The sequence below is a fragment of the Taurulus bubalis genome, assembly GCF_910589615.1.
Source record: "Taurulus bubalis genome assembly, chromosome: 3".
Lineage (NCBI taxonomy): Eukaryota > Metazoa > Chordata > Actinopteri > Perciformes > Cottidae > Taurulus > Taurulus bubalis.
Genome location: NC_136591.1, coordinates 8,010,155 through 8,028,858, shown reverse-complemented (window position 1 = coordinate 8,028,858; position 18,704 = coordinate 8,010,155). Strand labels below are relative to the sequence as shown.

General features: G+C 41.9%; 1 protein-coding gene across 1 annotated transcript in view; it reads right to left on the bottom strand.

Moving 5' to 3' along the window:
• The window catches only part of LOC306734112 (glucosidase 2 subunit beta-like), a gene marked incomplete at its 5' end in the record, with an annotated part of 107,554 nt that overhangs the window by 28,975 nt on the left and 59,875 nt on the right, over nucleotides 1-18,704 (bottom strand). The window contains 2 exons of the mRNA XM_079215445.1: nucleotides 3,730-3,819; nucleotides 5,454-5,523. Coding sequence (XP_079071571.1) covers nucleotides 3,730-3,819; nucleotides 5,454-5,523 — 160 coding nt within the window. The remainder of the gene's footprint in view (nucleotides 1-3,729; nucleotides 3,820-5,453; nucleotides 5,524-18,704) is intronic.

Genomic DNA, 18,704 nt, shown 5'->3' with positions numbered 1-18,704 from the left:
TTAAATTGCATTAACAAAGAAAGCCGTTATGAAATCCACCAAATATGACTCTGCATATTACACTCGCGACAGTCTTGGACTCCACACCGCCCGCCATGCAGCGGCTTTCATTGAATTTGAAACAGCTCCCTCTAGGTTATCCGGGCAGAGTCTCTTTCTTCCCTGGAAGAACCCAATGCACCGTTAAGGCCATGTGATGTTCCACAGACAGTTGGAAGTGTCACTTGTGCTGCGTTACCCCTCTCTCTTCTCTTGTCAAAGCTGAACCACAGAGGCGGGCATGACTCACTGAAGTGCTGTACTTTCTAATGACACGACAGCGGAGGCTGAGTCAATCTGACCTGACAGTCTTGCATAAATCACGGCCCTACGATTTAAGTTGCTTTGAGGAGTGTCAACAAATCCACGAGAGGAATATTAGACTCTGCTGTAGGTAGGGACTCCGCCTCTGAGAACTCATTATGGGGTGTCTTCCTTCATGCCGTGCCAGACTGTGTTGACTGAATTGCCAAGCTTATTTCTGATTCACTGGCAGAAGCTTGCGTTTTTAAATTCCCCACTAGTGATAAGGGTCCACCAGCACCCGAAGGACCATTTCAGGGGGAATACATAGATTTTTAATGGGGGAATTTTTTGGAAGTGAGCTTCAACAGCTCAAATGTGAAGTAATGTAAAAATATATATATAAAAAAATACAGTACTTACCTTCTAATCTCGCTGTTAATCATACATCAATTAAGAGTTGAGCCCCGCCCAACAATGAATTTAAAGAAACTGTTTTTTCAGCATAGACAAACAGGACAACGCTTCAAGCCCCAGTGAGAAGTGATCCACACCATCAAGAGGCAAGGCAGCAGGCTGAAGGAAAAGGACCTGACCTCGCAAAGACAAAAGAAGGAATCTCAGCTGACACCTCAGATAGAAATGAAACACTTTCATCATGAACAGGTTTGGCCTGCACTATATAAGAGTAAATAGGAGCAAATCCAGTTTCTGTGAATCAAATCAAATGTAACCAGCTCGTTCTGGTTCCTTGCTCCATTAGTGCAGTCTAATCCAGTGAGTTGCTCCACACGGGTCATTGTATCAAATGATCCTCACGTGGCAGCATTTTAAACCTTTTGTTTGCCACACCCAGCAAACATGTACAGCAATTACTTATATGAAAGATAAACAGCATTTCAACTCGGCAAACTGTTATGGCTCCAGGCTCCTTTCTCCCATATTGACTGCCAATCAAAAAAAAAAGAAAAGAAAAGAAGGACTTAATCAAACGTGAGGGATCTAAACATCAGGGAGGCCGATTGTGAGATGGTTTCAACCGATGATCAAGAAGCTGGAGAAAGAAGTGCATGATTCTCTTTCATTATTGGAGAGGAACTGTAGCCCTTCTAGTTTGCTACTCGAGGGCATCGGAGGGAGTGTTATAGAAAGCTGTTGGTTTATGTGTCTGTCAATGTCAGGTCTTTTCAGGATCACAGTTCAAGGCGAACAGCAAGGATAAAGGGGGGCAGGGAGGGGAACTGGTACATTGCTGAGAGGGTGCTGGTAGGTCAAAAGACCTTCAATCGAGTTGATGCCAGTGGATATTGTGCTCTTCAGTCATTTGAAGGCTGCCTATGATGACACCAATAGGCATGGGAACGAAAGGTAACGGAGCACAGCAGGGGTTTCTGTGCAAAAGACTGAGGGTGTGAGAAACTGATACAACGTGCATGACTTGGAGTACATTTACAAGTATTGCTTCACTATTATAACCTGTGAAGCTGTTATTTACAACTTCGTATTGTGGTTTGGTACAGTTAAGGCTTTGCAAGACGACATGCTGCAGTTAACATTATTCCCCTTCGTTAATGTCGCATCGCCGGTCAAGGCTTTTATTCTCACACAGCAGCCAGCTGACTTATTTTGTCAGCAGTGTTTCACAATGAGAGGCAGTAAAAGGGGTGTGATGGCTACATACATTACATTATGCATTAAGACCGAGGCTCAATCATCAAAAACAAAATCAGCATCCATGTAGAAGAAGTGCAGCATTGTTCTTGTATCGCAGCGAGTTAGTGAGTCCTAGTACTTTAACTATGATAAGAAAATAACACAAGAGCAGACTCAATTCATCCATTTTTTTGGGATTGTTTGTTTTGGTTGCTCCATTGACTTTCTATATTTTGTTGTGTTTTTTTGTTCTGTTTGTCTCTGTCAAGCGTCTTTGAGCATTTGGAAAAGCGCTTTATAAATTAAAAGTATTATTATTATTATTATTATTATTATTATTATCATCATTATCCAAACATTACCCTGTTCAGCTGCTTTGCTAGCTTACTTTGATAAGCATTTTGACTTTACGTTCATATTTTGAAAACCATACGTTTCACCTTTAACACGATCTCAGGCAATGAGTTTGGCTGGGGATGCTGGAGTGTAAATACAAATATATATATATATATATATATATATATATATATATATATATATATATATATGTATATATATATATATATATATATATATATATATATAAATAACCATATACATAACCATATACATACACATATATACATATCTGTGTAACCCCAAAATGTAATGAGTTGCTTGGCCTTAGAAATAATGCTCAGTTAGAACCGCACAAGCTAGCTTTGCTAAAATTAGGACATAACTTTATCACTTTCTTTAGGAGGACCTTAAAAAAACAAAAAAACATACCTTGCAATCCTAGTGGAGAAATTAAATCTTGACAGACCTACAGTGCCTTGTATAATTGGCCTATCACCAAAGTGCTATTCATCCATTTTTTTTGATTGCTCTGGCATAATCTTTCATAGCTTTCCACCAATTATTTGCGAAAAAATCGTTTGTATTTCCAGAAGTGAAAGACGATCAATATCATAGGAGCCAGCTCTCCATCCCGACATCATGCAATTAAATCAAATTGCAACCAATGTGCAATATAGTTATCTAATACTGTCTAAGTTAACAACAGTTAGATTTTTCTGGCTTATGTACAAGAAGTGCAATTTTCCTTTTCAGATGTTGCCTCCGAAATGGCTAACTAATCACACTGGTGTATCAGGGCATGGGGAAACCACAGATTCCAAGAACGTCTGAAAGATGTATTTGCAGTGCAGATCTCTGATAATTTTCTTTCAAAACTGCAACCACCCACAGGCTTCTAAAGCTCCAGCTGGCAAGTAATCCTGAAGAGAACAGATTCTACCCCAGCAGGGGCCATAGGGATGCAGGGGGAGAGAGTAAAAGAAGCTCATTCTGTTGATTAAATTAAGTTGATTTAGCTGCTTGGCTTTCACCAGGGTGACTCGGAGCTTTAAATGCTAGATCTTTACTGAGATGGTTCATGTTTGGTCCAGATTAAATTTGTTCTAGTACAGTTAAAATCAAAATAAGATCCAGCCTGTGGTTGAAATATTGATTTTGCAACGATTCTTCGGAACGTTGTTATCCAGTGTTTCTATGTTTACCGGCAGTGCATCGCATTGCACAAGCAATTGCTTTCCGGGATTTCCATTATTGAGAGTAAACATAACTGTCAAAAGCTTCGACAAGTCCATGAGAATGTATTTCTCCGTCAATGCGTGTGTTTTTGTAATACGATATTATCATGACAACAGATTGTGTACGCCACCACACATTTTAGGATTGGCTTCCATATTAATGCCAGATTAAAAGCAGCATATAAATCAAAAAAGCAATGAAAATCCTGTCAATACTTACTCATATACTTTCAGTTGGTAACACTGGCTGTTCAAAAACAGAAACTCCCAATCTGGTCCATAGTCTATGGCCAGCTTTTTCTGGATATCACTAAGAAAACCAAAACAAATATATTAGACCACTAGCACACTTTAAACTGGATTTTTTTTAATCATGGAATTCAGTTTTTACTTTAAGCAATTAACACACACAAATCTGAAGTTACACTAGTGGTATAGTTTAAGCATACAACTTCAGGTACTATAAAAGGACAGGTTTAAAATATGCTTAAAAATAAATTATGTAATGGTTTAAGTACAAAATCTGGAGCACAACATAGCACAAATTCCCCTTTCAATATGAGAGAAACAATTGTTATTGGATGTAGGTCATTTGCTCAAAGTCTCTGACAAGCTGCTCTAATAACTCCTAGATGACTCATAACTGTGCTGACAATGTAGCTTTATCTTCTTTGCTGCTTTTAGTGACTGACTTCTTGAATAGTGTGCTGATGAGGTGGCCCTTTAAAGCCCATTTCTATGCAGTGTCTCCAATTATCTGAGCTGGTGAGGGCTGCTTTTCTCCACTAATCGCAAACAAGGAAACTAAGCCCTATCTCTAACGCCGCACAGGCCCTTATTTCCATATTCATAACCCAGAATTGCTAATGGGGTTAACTAATGTTGGGAGCAGGTGATTGTTTCGCTTGAGGTTGAGGCATAAGGGGATGATTCGGGGTCAGAAAAGCAATGCAGGTTGCGTAACTGTGTGTGCATGCGGTTCTCTGTAGGGCAGGGGTCATAACATTCGTGCATAGAGTCAATTTTGGTGGAAATTACCCTTTACAGCACGCTCAAGGAATAAAAAGGTGTGGACTAATAAGGAAGACAATTAAATTTCATGCTAGTTTCAAAAGGTATGAAATGCACTAGCGCTGCATAATCATAAAGGGCATGGGGGATCCTCTCCAACACACATTTATAATGTGAGTAAATGGCCAGGAGCAATGTGGACAAAGAAATAGAGAAACTGAGGTCATGCCAGCTTATTTTCCCTTTTTCCCCTTCATGCAGGCGCTTGTTTAGGGGGGGAAACAATCTTGACCTTTTGGTAACAGCCATCTATGTGGTTGGCTCTCCTCCTCGCCTACTATAATGAACAGTTTGCAGGCCTAAGGGCCACAGTAGCTACTTATCAGCTATTGCTGGCTGGCTCAGAGCTCTGAGAAAACATCTGAGGGAGCATGTCACAGGCATTCTCACCCAATTTTGCTCGATGAAAATACACGGGCGTAGCTAATTTGTTATGACAGGTGTTCCTTTTTTTTTTTTTTTTACAATCATAAAAAATATAATTACAGCGTTTGCCACACTAATTTGTGCCATGTCTGTCTTTAAAATGCATTTTATACCAACAAAAAAAAAATATTTTATACCAAGGAAGACACTCCTCTCCTCAGAATAAATTTAAATAGGCCTACCCACCAGAGCACAGTAGGCAACCAATAGCGTTTGTTTTTCTTCATTAAAATTAGCCTTAGGTAATACAATATAAATTCATTACTGTGCAGCTTTCCTTACTGCTAAGGCACAAACGGATGGAGTCTATTTTAAGGCCCAGTTACAAACATAGCGATGTGAGAAGCAAACGCATCGTCCACACGAAGTGCAAAATGTTGATTAAGCCACAAATATGTGGCGATGGAAGCTAACCTCTACTTCTTTTTCTTTGCCATTTCCCCTTACCTTATTTCCATGTTGACTGTCTCATAGGCCTCTTCTACTTTCTTCAGATTGGTAGCCTCCAACTCTGCAGCTAGACAAAACAAAAGGTCGCACAAATTAACACTGTGGAGTTGTTGCATCTCAACAGCTGCCAAACAGTGGGCACTAAAAATAGGCTGTTATAGCTAGGACTGGGCGAGGAGCAAGGTTGCATATGAACAGAAAAAAAAAAGCTATTTCCAGGTATGGTAACTGCCGAAAGGCCCGCAGGCTTATTAGCCCTCTTCACACCAACAACTGTGTATACGAAGAAATAAATAAAAAGAAGAGTGTGAAAACAGCAAAGGTTGCCACAGCGATGATATGTTTGTCTCTCTTTGCCACACGAGGTAAAATTAAACGTAAATTAAACATAATAACTCCAAGTTAGTCTATATGCACTACCCTTGTTTGCTTATTTTTTTTGCCACTTGATGCATTGACATTATTCACTTTCCCTGTAGCGCATTTAGCTCATCGCTGAAGGAAACGTTTGGCTCCTTTTGCAGCTAAATGCTCCACCGTCTTCCCTAGCTAGTTGCTAACTTTGCCTCTCCGTCAGTTAGTCCTAGCCAGGTAAAGTTGTGTGTAGTTTCAGTTTTTCAGGGCTTTTTAACTGAGCCTCCTGACGCTGCAGGAAATGTGATTGGAAAGAGTTTTTTTAGGCCATAAAACCATGAGACAACAATGAGATGAAAGACACTTAACACTCTGCAAAGCTGAGAGCAACTGCAGAGCCGTGTGATCATTCTCTGTGGATTTGTAACTACAAGCAACTCCTTTCATAGTATTGTTACCGTTTAATCAAATGGGATTAATAGAAATGGCATAGTGAAGCTTTAAGCTCTTTATCAGCGAAGAGGCAAAACATTTACTGGTTCCATCCTCTTCAACTACTTCTACTATTTCATATCATCGTAAACTACTTTTGAGCCTATATGGGAGGTGTACACAACTCTGTTTCTTCAAATGACATCTGATTATGTCACAGATTGTCTGTTACACTGTAGATCCCTCTACAAGAGAGATTGAAGGTCTCCAAACTCTCACTGGGGGCCTAGTGCCGGGCCAGTAGGACCGTGTGGGAAGCTGTGGGAAGCATCTTTGCATGTGGTCTCAGTAGGTTGACAAGATCCACCCCCAACTAATTCCCCCAGCACCTATGTCTTGCCGAAAGTGTACAGATGTGGTCTGTCCAAGAGGCAAGCTGGGATTTGCCATGCTGTAATTGGCTATTCGCATAGCACCAAGAAGGGGAGCTCTGTCCCTAACCCACCCCTGATTCCTTAAACTCCCTCAGAAAACCTCAGTCATAGACAAAATAATGTTCTCTCTTGCATACTCAGATTCCCTATCTTGCCCTATTTCTCTTTCCGTCTCTCACACGCACACACAAACACACACACACACACACACATACGGGCAGACAGACACACACACACACACACCCATACGGGCAGACACACACACACCAATCATGAGGCTTAGCAATGACAAAAGGAGACGCAGAATCCCAAGTGGGTGACATTTGACCCCTTGCAGCAACCTCGAGAGAGTGGCGACGGTAAAGGGGGAGCAGAGGAAGGAGAGGACTGAGAAAGCAGCCAGGCGTACAGAAGTAGGCCGAGCAGGGAACACAGGGCGAGTAAAGCCTCAGGAAAGGCCTCTGCACCAGTCAGGCCGCCATAACCCGAGGCCCATGTACAGTATACCTCAAAGACCTCGTGCTTGTGGTCTAATGAGAGCAGAGATTAGAGTAACGGTCATGCGGTCAATGGATGGAGTGCCATTACAATCACAGCAAGCATAAATCAGCTGCTTAAGCCTATTTTTTTCATGGACTCATGCCACGTCTTTTAAACCTAATCAACATAATGGGTTACTTCAACAATCAGATCCTAAAAAATATTTATTGTGGTGCATAAAAATAAGTGCCTTTCATTCAACTAAAAAGTTACTCTCTGTAATTAGAGGATACTCATATAGAAAATGTAGGACAAATGATTTAAGGTTAAGCAAAATTGACCAGTGGTTGGCATTTTCCACGTCCACAAGTGTACTGTACTTCACTTTTAGCACAAAACGCTATCAAGAGGGTTTTTAAATCACAGGGGGGCGTGCACAGAAATAGAAGGCGAGGAATACGCTGTATAGTATATGCCATCTTCTGTCGGAAATCTCCTGTGCATACATACCTTGAGCCGGAGACCGGAGGACGCTCTGTTTACATGCGAAACAAATCAATAAGTAAGGCAATTTTTCTGCAACTCCAAGAAAAGAAGCCCGTGAGTCTGTGCAATGTGCGGCGCGGTGATGCCCAACGGAAGAAGGGCAATGCGGTGAGGCCGCTTTTGAACCCCACACTAGCAACAGAAACCTTTAGCGAGATTACGTCGACTATCTGGCACATGTAGGAGTTTGCTTTGTGTTCTGTAAGACCTGCTCTTTAAAATAAAGCCTGGCCGTTTTTTCAAGCTTTCCATGTTGGATCCTATTCACTTTCCTTCACAACCTCTTTTAATCACCCCCATACATCAACCCCCTTTTCCATTTTGCATTGAGACGTGAACGTTCTCCTCTCCAATATTTTCAGCATGAGCTCCTCAGAGTCTCTCTGTCACCTCTCTCCCTCCCTCTTTCTCTCCAGCTTGTTTTTCTCTGTTCCCTCAGTTTCTCTCCTCAATTGGCGGACTTCTTCCGACTGCAGAGTGGAGAGGGATAAAATATAGGTTAAGGATTCCTGTAATGAAATGTTTAAGGCAGGTGGTAAGTAACAACAAACAAGAGGCCTTCCAGATACTGTCAACAGGGCTGGCTATTGCTTTAATAGCCACCTGCAAGCACCAAACACGACGTCCCAGAGGTGCTAATTACCCCTTTGTTTTGTTTTTTCCAAGAAGAAAAAGAGAACATTCTGGCCTTACTTGCCAGAAGAAAAAAAATAGATAAATGTTTGCATTTTAATCTTAAATAGAACGTGTTAAAAAGCAAAGAATAGTAATTAAACAAACATTCAATTGAAACACGGCGCTACACTTCAGTTTCCTGATGTTTCTCTCTTTATCCAACCAAATCTCACAAATGATTCAGAAACTGTAGCACAGGCTTCTGGGAGTTAGGAAGAGGTCAATCTCGCCCCCCTGCATAATATTTGTGTTGGAGTGTCTGATTATATTAGGGTTGAGTGAATAACAGTCGCTGGCAGAAATAGCATCATGTTTTGAACTATCAGAGCAATTCATAGCCTTGTGACTGACTCAGTTTGCATTCAGTCTCCCACACTCTCCTGCAACACTGTTTTTTATCCGCAGCAGTTGAAGGACAAGTGCAGCACCTCGGCTAGGATGCACTGAAATTAAGAATGGGTCCATTCACTAGACAGCCAACATTTTATAAAATCCCCAAGAAACATTCAAGGGATTTGTCAAGAAGAAATGACAAACATCTCAGCTTCACAAATGTTCAGATTTGCTACTTTTCTCTATTTTATGCCTTTGTAAATTTTATTTTCTTATCTGTGCTGCCAAGAATTAGAGAGTAAATTGATACCACCTGTTAAACATGTCGCTACAAACAGCAGCTGGTTAGCGTACCTTAGCCTAAGGAGTGCAAACTGGGAAACAGCTAGCCTGGTTCTGTCTACCAGCACATCTGGTATTTTACATTTGTTTAACCTGTACAATATCAAGGTGTAAAAATAACACTTTGTGGTTTTACAAGGTGTCGTGTGCCGAACAGTTCCTCAGCTGGGAGAAGGGACTTTCTGAACTCTTGTTGTCATCATTAAGTTGCCAGGGAACCAGCAGAGTCACTGCTGTCGGCCAAGATATTGTCTGGCACATAACTCCCCGTAACACCCCACCTACCTTTGAACAGAGCAAGCCTCACTGGTAACCACAGCTCCCAGTCTTTGTGCCAGGCTAAGATAACTAAATGCTGACTAGTTTAATATATAAGATATTCTCATTTAACTCTCATATCTCTCAAAATGTCACACTATTCCTTTAAATAATGTATTGTCGTAACTTAAAAAAAAAAACTCTAAATCTGAGAATGCTGATGTTTTAGACCCAATTTAATGCACGACTTACTGAGATGAAGAGGTGTTCATATGTGATTACAACGGCATACAATTTATTTATTTATTTATGTAACAGCGGTAAAATGCATGTAAATGCAGCAGAGCCAATTGCTCGTATTATCATCGTAATGCGTAATCACTATTTAACATTTTAACAGAGAACGGGGGCCCGATGAGCAGAATAAACAGTCTGCGTGGAGCGAGTTCACTCTGCAACAACTGGGTGCTGTTTATGAATATGTATGATGTAACAAACGCCTAGAAGCTGACCTACTTCTGTGTCTCCTCTGCTCATGACTTGGTCCCCTTCCGGGGTAACTCTGTCATCTTGCAACATACTGTAATAGCAGGAAGGATGTGACTCTCATGTACAAATCGACATGCTCCCTTTTGATGGTTTTGCAAGTGATGACAACCGTCTGCTGAGGGAACGTGCTCGGCGTAAAGGTTGCGCATCTGGAGGAACAGAAGAAGTGCCGACGGCAGGGTATTCATTCTGCGCACGAGAGTTTTGACGAGTTTAGCATTTTTCACTAAATGTAGATGTTAAGATGAAAAACATCAATTTGTACTGGTTCTGAGGGAGTCTTGTTTAAAAATAAACAACAAATGATTGAACGTGTACTTGAGTAGTCATGTGACGTGAATGCAAGGAGATGCAGGAAATGGAGAAAATGTGTGATGGACAAGTACGCGCATACAAAAGAGAGCTCTCGACATAACTGGGGCTGCACACTGGAGAGTACTCGTCTGCACCATCTCATAAAATATCTTTATCTGGGATCATCTTGGTATGGTGCCAAACACTGTTAGCTTCAGGAGCTGGGAAAGAAAAAATCTATTTCAGACAACATGAGACACAGAAATCTGGCAGCCGCTCAAATCAGACTTCCAACATTTGATAAGTGAAAATGGGCTAATTTGGTGTATCCCTCAAATGGTTGCAATTCAATACATTCCTCCTGTGGCTATCGAACCACACAACACGGGTGAGAGAAGGTGAGAGAAGGTGAAAGGCAAATCGTTTCAACCTCTTGCCAACGAGATTCTTTTTTTACTAGTAGCTCATTCTATAGCAAAAAGAAACTAGGTGCATTTTCCAAAACCTGCTCCTCCCTCAACGCTTCCTTTGCTCCTTTTGTTGAACTAGCACTCAAGGTGAGGACAATTATGTTTTAAGGACGCGTCGCCCTCGGCCGGGGTCAGAGGTTTCCGCAAGCACCATATTAATGTCAAGTCCCTCCTGCTAAACATTTCACTTCTAATTTGGAAAGTGCTGAACGGAGCCTTTAAATACCACCGGCCCTTGCCAAGGTTTGCAACCCTCTGGAGCACCAAACCCGGTGCTCTCGTGCGCGCTGAAGCTCTGCGGTCTCACGCCACATGCCAATTCATTTGTTGAGTGCTGAGCTGCGTCGTCTTAGAAAAGCTCCCTCGTCGCCCCAATGTGAACTGAGGGACATGTTGAAGCGTTTGCGTGTGGGAGACAGAGGTGTAAGAATGCAATTTATGTTAAGAGCTGTTGTGCCAGCAGCAGAGGCCTGTTGATAGAAAGCATAATACCTGAATAATAGTAATGTTTAAGAAGAAAAGAGGTAATTATCATCAAACTGCCTTGCCTCATTTTTGGTCTCCAGATATCTATGACTTTCACATTATATATTCATTCCTTGTAAGTTTACTATTCTTAGACTAGCCCTTGTATATTTAGATGCAACCTCACTAAATTAGAACAAAGTGAACCTACTTCACACAAGTTATGTTGTTTAAACTACTTAAAAGCAGCAACATCGAGACAAGTAGCATGATAAAAAAACACTCTGGACTGCAACTAACTACGCTTGTCCCGTGGTCAACACAATTGTCTCTTTCCCACAGTTGTATTCATATAACTTCGATCTGGCGTTGATCCACTGCCATTCTTGGGCTCAACCACATCATATACAAAGTGGGTGTGCAACAACGAAAACTTTGTTCAGCAACGATATAATTAAGATATTAAGCTTAACCCCTGTGTCCTGCCATTCTTTGAAAAAAATATAGTTTCTGTGCAAACAGAGGTGCCACATGGTTAGATATGAATAATGCAAGTTAAACCATGAATTGAAGAAGTATGCCAACTGCAATTTAATCCAGAAAAAGCAGTGGCGTCCGAGTGCGGCGTGCACTCCACACCTGCTCAGAGCAGACAAGCAGCAGACGGCGCAAAATGTGGTCAAAGCAAATTGCAGGGCGCCACTGGATCGTCAGCGACACCTCCCCTAATGCAGCGCGCAGTGAGTCACCAAACTACGGGACAGGGAAAATCCTCACTGCACCTCACGTGTGCCTGCACGAAGACAAACTAGAGCAATTACACAATTTCTTCCTGATACACATTTAACTGGCAGGATATGAGATGGGGATGGAGGGGAAAAAAGGTTGCTCCTTAGCATTCAGAAAAACAGAACCAGAGTGGCAGTTAGCTGCTTATAATCTGCGCCGCTGGACATTGGATCCGATGCGGTAAGTGGCTTGCAGCTAGCTCAGACCACATTGGGGTTCAAACCAGCAGCGTTAGCACTGCGGATGGCATGCACTCCGCTCAAAACCGATGAGATAGCACAAAGGACAGAGCAGACAAAAGCTAACGCAGTCAGCTGTAGCTCAGCAAGGACCAACTGAAATAGGACCAGTGATGATAGCACCACGGACAGCACCATTTTGCCCCGTCTAAGTCAGCACCACGGAGAGGGCTTGCTGAGCAGGCATCTAAGAAAATTGACCGCACAGAAAAAGGCCGAGCCAGGAACTCACTGAGCTGCAACTCCCCCGAACACAACAATGCCAGAATAGAGATCCAGATATAAGATAGTTTTGTTTTCTTTTGTCAGTCTGTTTTGTGGTACGTACAATTGTTTGTTCAGCACAGCAGTTCAGGGCACACTGTGAGAACAGAAGAACTCCATCCTGTCCGTTTCTGCACAGGAAATGATTTATTTCGACACCCCTTCACTCTCAGCAATGCTATGCTAATGCCTCTCCATATGGGGGCTTTTCAGGACATGTGAGACAAATTATACACACACACAGTAGTCAGATAACCACAAAGGCTATGAGCGTGAAAGAGTTAGCGTGTAGAACAACAGAGAGTAAGAGGGAAGTGTGTGTGTGTGTGTGTGTGTGTTTATGCGTTAGTGTCAGCAGTTGTTGGATTAAACTGAACGTCACTGACTGGCTAATTTAGGCAGCGCCGCTATCAGCACAGCGAGGGCACTGCTGAGCAGCACCAACCAGCTTCAGCGCCCCCGGAGGAGGAGGTCGGTGGAGACGAGCCTGGTGACCTTTGGTCTTCCGGAGAGCAGCAGCTCTTTGTGAATATGCTTTTCATGTGTGTGCGTGTGTGTGGGTGCGTGCGTGTGTGTGTGTAGTAGTGACATACATCTCCACACTGCATCAATCTAATCGGGGGAAAAGAGAGAGGAAGAACGACAAATGTGAGTCAAGTCGTCACGCTACAGCTGGCGATACACTCCGGGATAGCTCTCACTCTCGGCCCTGGAGCATAGCTCTTTATAGCAGCAAGCTCGGTTCGGAGACACACTCACACACACTAACACACACACGAGAGAATGATGGCACTGCACCTGTTAAGCAGCAGACTGATGTCTCCATACAGCTGAAGCAGAAGTGAGTGATGCACATGCTGCTGTAGATTGCATTACAGATCAAGTATCCATCAATTTCCATGATGTAAGAACTTTGAGCCATGCATACATTACTGATTTATGGTCCTTTCTGTGAAAATATCAAATTGACGGTCGGTAAAAGCATGTAGATTTATATTATTACTGTACTTTTATTCAATATTATTCCTACTAAAGCTGTGCCAGCACAGTCCTTCAACTTAACTAGCGCTTCAACTATCTTTATTCCTCAAAGGAGCCTTTTCTTTTTTTTTTCACACCACATTTCAAAACAGACCCATCTGCCTCATTTACTTTTACAACCATGCCCAATCCCTACTGGGACAAGAACCTTACCTCCCTCTCTCCTGGCAGTGTCACAATTATGATCAAAAGCTGCCTGTATGTGCTCGCATCTGTGTGTTAGTGTGTGTCAGGGACATGTGTGGACAAAACAAATGGTGAAGCCAACACCAAACCCTCTTGTGTCAGTTAATTTTTTTTCTTTTTCTGGCGCTCCAGATGCTGTCACTGACTGAATACACAGCTTAAGACTTTGCTAAGGGCACTGCTTTGTGAAGGCGCGCCGGCCCTTTAAATAATACGAGAGCGAGGGATGGGGCTCTGGCTACCAACACTGATACATCAGCCGTAGCCTGATGGCAATTATTTAGACGTCCACTTGCTAATTATAATAGAGGATGACAGGTGCCCAAAACAATTTGAGCGCAAACTGCCTGTGAGCTTCTGCGTGTGGTTCTCTTGGCTTATCGTTGGAGATAAAGATAGCTGAGCCAATGTCTCGTCAAACAAACATTTCTTTTACTTCTCAGCTGGGCTCGGCTGCACTTTATTGTTTCTGATGAGTATGTTGTTACTGAGATCCTGAGTGTTGGTTGTTTCACCAGTTACCTGTAATGTCTGTAATAAACCTGTGGGGTATGGGAGGGATAGGAAAGGCGAAAAAAATCATTCTTATCAGGATTTTATTGGAAAGAATCGTTTGTAATCATCAATTTGGGGTCCTTATTAATTAATGGGTCTTATAACATGTCTGGAGAGTATATTTAATAATTGTATTAAGGCAAAAATTAAGACATTTTGCCATTTTTATTTTTAGAATGTATTCATGTATTGATGTGTCCTCGCAACTTTTTCTTTTACCAGAGGATACTGTATTAGTTGGAAACCCGTGTAGGACGCAGGATGCATCATGGCATACACAGTAGCAGACCAAAAGGGGTTATATTCTACTAACTCACAATGTGCAAATGTAGAAAGTAGCTTATGGAGGACAAAATAGAAGAAAAAATAAATAAATCGAAAAGATAATTCTAAAATACATTAATTCATGTTGTAAAAAAGGCTTTGAAAATTTCTGTTTGCTTTTTCCCCTGCCTCTTTTCCTTTTCTTTTAAGGATGGGTCCCGATCAAATCCATCTGCTCTCTGCTCACACCCCAAACCCCTTTACGATTGCCACACACCAAGCACCATTTAACGCGCATAAAGGAAACATGCACGCTTACAAACAGAACTATCAACTCCAGAAGCTAAGAGGAGACAGTGAGCCCTCCCATGGGACTGAGGAGAGCAAGGGAGGAGCCAGTAGGTGGTAGAGGGTACATATCCAATCACTGAAATCAAGGCCGTTGACTGGTGAATAATGAATATAAATTGAATGCTCCTTGCTGGCGTCGCTGTGCGTGGCTGCAGTGAGTGGGAGAGCGAGCTGATGCACAGCTGTTGACGTGCTGAGGGGATTGTGGGGTGTGTTTAAACACACTTAAGATAGGACTGCTTTACTGCCTGCCTGCCATTTTTTCCCCTGCTTCTCTCCTTTATTGCTTTACTTTGTGTGTGTGTGTGTGTGTGTGTGTGTGTGTGTGTGTGTGTCTCTGTGTGCGTGTCTGAATGCGTATGTGTGCTTCTCCGTGTCTGCGAACGAGGCCTATTGACATCCTCTACTGTGACCCTCCGACTCCTGACAACTCCAATCAGTAGGATGAGGAGGAGGCGAAGGGGGAGGGTGTGAATCCACGGCGAACAGTTATGATGCGTGCTTGTGTCTATGAGAGGACGTGTGTGTGTGTGTATGGGAGTGAGAGACAGAGCTCTGCACGCACATTGTAGCAATCCACAAACAAAAGTTCACGAGAGGAGGAAAGAAGACTGTCTTTTTACATGATGAATTGATATTTATCTAGGCAGCGTAATGTGAACAAAGGCACGTTCTTGCAGCTGGTGGCAGGTCATACAGTCTCCACATTATCATAAGTCATTTTAAAATGAAAACACAGAAGCAATATAAGGAGTATTTAATCATAAAAGAAAAATATATGAAGGAAAATACTAATTAAAATAGTGTTTAATGACTTCACCTGAAACAGAAAAATATGGAGGTTGTATTTGCAATAAATAGTCACTGGCTCCGAGTGCAATATCACACAACATCTCATCTCCTATTAAGCTAGCAATTATCTATTAGCACCATTGCCTGCACAAGGGTTTGTGAGAATCACATGCCAAACAGTGTGACCTGCCATTTTCTATCAACAAGGTCCAGATTTAGATTCCACATTAGTCCCTACATGATGCCAGGCGCCTGTGTGTATGAGAGAAGGGAAAACCGTTGCACTTTGCTTAACACAAACACAATCCCAGATGGTTTTCTTCTCCGCTAAAGAGGAGCGCAAACCCGACACCAATCACGCACACGTATGTGTGACTTTTAACACACACCCCAAAAGGAAGGGAGGAAAAAAAAAAACAGTACACTGACATCCTCCTTCATCCACTTGTAGAAATGTGCAATTGTACTTTTAAACCACAAATATGTAGTGTTGTTGCTGGTAGCAGACTTAATAAATCATAATGAATTAATATCACTCTATTTATAACGATAATACATAATTAAATGATGAATTATAAGCCCATACATTAGTATGAAGGAATGATGGCTACATCATGAGCCACCATTAGTTTCACAAACAGAATTTAAGCAGAAGATTCCATTGTGGACGCCACCTAATTTTGGAAAAATTAGGTGGCGTGAACCACTTAAATCATAATCTCAGGGTTGCTACAGAGTTCTCCTCAAGGTGAAAAGGGACCTATGATTTCATATACACACAAATCAAATGATCAAGTTCTTCATAAATGAAATATTTGACTAACTGCTAAACAGAAAATAAATGAATAAACGATAAAATAAACAAAATGAATGAATAAAGAATAGGACGAAGAATACAATGAACCACAACTAAATGGAAAAGATGACATTGTCCAGGTAGAATCAGACACATTATTTAATGATTGTGCACTTTATGTGATGTATGCAACATTCAGCAGCTCAGAGTTTGAGAAGCACCGTTATAATAGTTTTAATTTAGATCACTAGGTCGAAGATATTTCTATCTAAGATTATTGTATTATGCGACTTCAATATATTTGGCCAAGAACCAGCAAACTGGGAATGGTATTGTTCCACCTGACGGCTCTGATGGGCAGATTGGAGGTTGAGCTGCTGTTCCTCTTTGGAAATCTGCATCTGGTTGGATGACTGGAGTTCGTTGAATCTCGCTCTCCATCTTCTTCGTTGAGTTTCGGCTGGAACCGTTCTGCCTCGTCTTCATCTCTCTCGGCAGGATGCTGAGTCATTCTATCACCCCCCCTTTGTAGCAGCAGGGGTCATTATTGCTCTCAATATTTGCTGGAATAAAACTTCAGTATGTGGTGCATCACAGGTCGGCACATTATACGGCACGGGTTTGCCAATGTGGAAAGGTCAAAAAAGACAAGGCCAGAGAAGAGGCGAAACCGGCAGAGCCACGAAAGGGAGAGCTGGTGGGCAGGATTCAAAAGTTATCAATCATATTTGTGTTTTTTAGAAACTGGTGGAGGAAGATACTTCTTGTTTCTCAGGTCGGCTGGATGTCCTCTCAACCTGCTGGAGACGCTTTCGCGCCTGCAGACGGACAGAACTGCGCTTCTACTCCGGCCGCGACGACACTTACACCTTCATTTACTCCGGCTGATTTGCATTGAAATAAGTCTGAACGATATGTAAATCAGAGCCATGTGCATGCATGAAATCTCTGAATTAAGTACATAATGTGCTGAATGGTATTCACACAAACAGACATGTTTTCAATTTACACAATTTAAAAAGGGAAATGGGAAAATTCACAAGGCTTCATGTTCATGTCATATTTCTTTCCCAACCAAAAAAAAAAAGAAAACATGTTTGCTGGGAACACAAAAGCCTGGCACCCATACTGAGTAAAGATTGAGAGGGCAAAACAAGACCGAATTGATTTATGTCTAATCTAGGCACTCTGTTTCATAAGGCTATAACTGCACTTTCATTTCAGAGAGTACTTTGTTACCTATAGAGAGCCCAGTAAAAACCTCTGCGCCATACGATGATATAGTAGAGGTACGTGGGACTCCCCGTCTTTCTATACGGGTAAAATGAGAAATTTAATATAGGTTTCAGTCACATGACATATCAGCCAATAATAAGCTTTCCATTGTTTACAACCAAACAAGGAATTTTCCCCTTTTTTTTTCTGCCAGCACTCAGGCACTCTTTCATAGGTGCGTAAAGAGAGTCACATTATAAATTCCCTGGTCTATTATTACCTTTGCTGTAATGACATCCCACACAGCCGGTGCCAAAGAGCTTCACTCGGGAACAGGTCCAAGGCACTATGTTGCACCTTGCTAACGGCATTGTCGTGGTTGAAATCTAAAAAACGGAGTACTGTCCGTCATTTTCCTTTTGCTCTGTACGCCGCTTCTTTCTGGTTTCACTCATTCGCTCACTGGCATGCTCTCCGTCTTCTGCTCTTTTACGCTTCGGCATTCTAAGGTCACTCTGGGGGTCGTCGCTGGTTTCAAGAAACCTCGAAATGTGGCTCAAGTACACAATTATCTTGAAGAATGTCACGTATTGTAATAGTAGTTGTTGTTGTAGTTGCATCATCAATCTTGGTGGTTGTCAAGAAAAGCAAAGGTAGCACAAGCCCAACCAAAATAGTAGAGTTATTATATGAAAGAAACAGGCTCCTAACACTGTGCTCTGCAAAAAGTAGCCTGTGCATCCTACACTAATTACTCATTCAAATGTATAAGAGTTTTGAAACCTCGGTGAGCTCCAGTATCCCCATGGTGCAAGTGTAAGCAGCCACTGTAAGATGGGAAGTAATCAAGTCTCAGCTCTGTGCATGGGAGAATATTTAGCACCTTAATACACACTAGTCTGAAAGACAACAGCAACAATGATTGACTTGTCTAATCCAATTACATTAAGAAACCGTTGTTCATTTAAGATGTACATTAAGCTCCAATTTGAAGAATATTTTCTGATTAGCAGACGGCAACAAACAGACTAATTGTTGTGTCTGGTGATTTGTGCTGCATAACATGATTCATGCACTGTCAATCAAGCTCCACTCCTGGATGGATGGATGCACGGCTGCTGTCG